Here is a 3,084-nt window from a genome sequence, read left to right as displayed (position 1 = left end):
TCTTTCCGTAAACAGATCCTCTTCTCCCAAATAATCATAAGTGAGAACTCCAGACTTAGCAAAGCCACTACTCAGGTTAAGATGCAGCCTTGGGCTCCTCAGGGAAGACAGTGTTACCCCAGAACAACCCCTCTTTGCACTCCCTGCATGCTGGTAAGAAGCTACCCAGGGTCACTAAAAATGCTGTTACCGACTAGCTGTGTTTGGAGAGGATTTGAGGAACGCTACAAGTAAATGCACTCACCTGAGAACTTTGAGAAATTTCTAACAGGCATGATGCGCTGTCGAGTCTTGTCCTTGCTGTCTTCTTTGTAGATCAGGATAATGGATGGAGGCTGAAAGCAGATGCCGCACTTCTGTGCAGTGTAAGTCATTACAGTTCTTGCTGTGGGCTGACGCGTGGTCAGCTTTGTCAGAGATGTCCTCAACAACATCAAAGCTCACTGAAAAAGAGGAAAAGAAAAAAGGAAAAGAAAGCGTGAGTGTCTCTTGGTACCACTCTTTTTATCGGGATTAGTGTGACACAAGTTCACGAAAAACACACTGCCAGGGTGCAAGTCTCCCTGCTTTCAGCAGAAGCTGAAGGTGTCCCCACGTGCTCTGTGGGCCAGCTGCAGAGTGACTCCTAACAAAGGTTTAGACCTTTGTCTTTACTCGGACAGAATTACCTATCACACACAACATAATATTTTGGCCTACCAGCTATGTAAAGTGTTACAAAGTCGAATGATACCTCAAAGAATTTTTTCATATTAACTCCTTTTTTAAAGTGAAAATAGTAAATCAACGTATTACAATTTCTTCATAAACAACATTTACAGCATGTTATACCCATTGCTCTGGAAAGGCAGGAACTTCTCACCTACCAAACTCTTTTCTGCTCTAACCACCAGGCTTTTAACTTTGATTTGCCTGATAGTTCATTTGAAAGCCCCAGGTGTGATTTCAGGGAGAATCCTATTTTTTCAGTAATAACGATACATTTTTGCTGTAAGCGTATTTGAACATATTTGGAAAAAAATCTTCAGACAAATCAGAAAAAAAGAAAATTTGAAATGTCTTGGAAATCCACTGAAAGAGTTTTCACAAAATTAAATCTGAATGTTGCAAGAGGTGCAACAAAGACAGAATTCTATTGTACATACTTATCTCTTATACATGTTTGCCTTGAAAAGATGATACAGATTGATTGATATGGTTCAAATATCCCTTATTTTTCTCTATTTCTGTCACAAACCTGGGTATATCACAGTCCTTATTTCATATGGTAAGTGAGACCCTTGCATCCATAATGCTGACATATGCAACACTGGGATTCCCCTTTTTCGGAAAAGATTTTAAGAGGAGCAGTACCTAGTCAGATCTCGTAAAGCTTCCTTACAGTTTCCGAGTGATCTCAGCATGGCAGCTTATCTGTAACCTGGGACAAGGAGAGGGAAGAGATTCAGAAATGAAGACCACAGGTAACTGAACTTATTAGGTGGCAATGAAAATAAGAATTGAGTTTGAAGAGAGGAAATTACCTTAAACCGTTCACTCCTTCTCAAACTAAAACAAGCCATCGATGAAACTGAAAGGCTGAGAATTTACAGCTGACAAGTGGAAATGTGTTTTACACAGCCTATTACCACTGGCTGATCTTAAGCTATAGAACATTCATGAAGATCAAGAAGATCTTAACAACTGAAAATACTGAGCTGTTGCGTGTCTGTGTGGCAGAACCAGAAGCTTTTGTCATACTTAAAAGGTGGAGAGAGCGAAGGAGTGGGGAGGAAGCGCTGACTGACCCACTAAACGTACGGCTGTATTCATAGAGAGCAGGAACATACTGTACAAAGTAGAATTTAATTTTAGAGCAAGGACTACTCAACTCTCAAGTATCAGTGTATTAGTCAGCTACTACGTGAATGAGGTTAGTAGTTAATCTGTAATTTTCCTTTTTTACTCTTCTCTGAAGCATTTTGTTTTGCAACAGGAGAGGGGGAATGTCAGTCTGACTGGCAGCAACAACTTCCCTTTTTCTGCCTTACCGCGTTTATCTGTAGCCCAAATGCTCTTGAGAACTCAGCACCAGCCCTACCCTTGGGTGCATCCCCTTTTTGAGTCAGATGAAATATTAGAGGAGATTTAAAGATCCAATCTGCTGCAGATCCTCTTTCCCAGCTTAGTGTACAACACTGAATGCAGGTGTTATTTTTCTTTTGGTTTTAAACAAGTGAAAATATGCCAGATGTGAAGGTTATCACCTTCTCTGACTACTCTAGAATGCAGTAAGACAAAGTCAGAAATTGCACCCCCCAAAATAATGTATGTATCCAAATAAAAGAAAAATGTATTAATCTTGAAAAGCTACTTCAAAGTCAAGTTGGAAAGTCTTCCTTCTTTATTAAAAACCACGTAGGAAAGAGTCCAGATTCACGGTAACGTTCTCAGTACTGACAGCTACCTACAGCTGCGCTACCTTTTGCTTTTAAACAGCTCTGTGAGTTGGGGAGGAAAGCAGAAATCTCTTAAGAGCCACTTTCACTATCTCAAAATGAAAAGTGCTTTTCCAAACTGAACTGGAATGGCTTTTTGAAGGGTCACAGACTATTCCTGAGAGCGGGCCTCCATCTGTAGTGGCATTAGGTGAGAAGTACGAGCACGAGAAGGAGCCATTCAGACCCAGGTACGAGACGAAAAGATGTTTCCTATCTTCAGGTAATGCTGGCAGAGACCCGCTACCAGGCGGGAAAGGATGGTTTCAGTAGCTCTGGAATACCGCTAGGTGGGGATTTTTTGCCCTGCTAACTCCTGTGCTGCAGCACGCCGGTTTTCGATCGCTTGTTTCTGCCAGACGAGTAAAGCCCTCGGGGTCATGCACGGTTGAGGCCTAAACGTTGAGACAGACGTGGGGCAGGATCGGGTTCGTCGTTCGCCTCTCGCCCCTTCTCCTCACCTCAGGCGGCAGCAGGACCGGGCAGGAAACGGCTTCCTCGGTGGCGGCCTCCTCCCGGCGCCGGGGACGAGAGCAGCCGGGGCCGCGTCCCCTTCACCAGGGCCGGGCCTCCACCAGGGCGGCTGCCCCGCCCTCGGGCCCTCTCT

At 43.7% G+C, this 3,084-nt stretch overlaps 1 protein-coding gene across 1 annotated transcript in view; it reads right to left on the bottom strand.

Annotated features, from left to right (window-relative positions):
* Positions 1-434, bottom strand: part of CEP19 (centrosomal protein 19kDa) — a 931-nt gene extending 497 nt beyond the window's left edge. The window contains exon 1 of the mRNA XM_010144936.1: positions 245-434. Within this exon, the coding sequence (XP_010143238.1) occupies positions 245-434 (190 nt within the window). The remainder of the gene's footprint in view (positions 1-244) is intronic.
* Between the last annotated feature and the right edge of the window lie 2,650 nt (positions 435-3,084).

The sequence above is a fragment of the Buceros rhinoceros genome, unplaced genomic scaffold (genome assembly GCF_000710305.1).
Source record: "Buceros rhinoceros silvestris isolate BGI_N320 unplaced genomic scaffold, ASM71030v1 scaffold9931, whole genome shotgun sequence".
Taxonomy (NCBI): domain Eukaryota; kingdom Metazoa; phylum Chordata; class Aves; order Bucerotiformes; family Bucerotidae; genus Buceros; species Buceros rhinoceros.
Note: the sequence above shows the minus strand (reverse complement) of the source record. Positions and strands in the feature narration are given on the sequence as shown.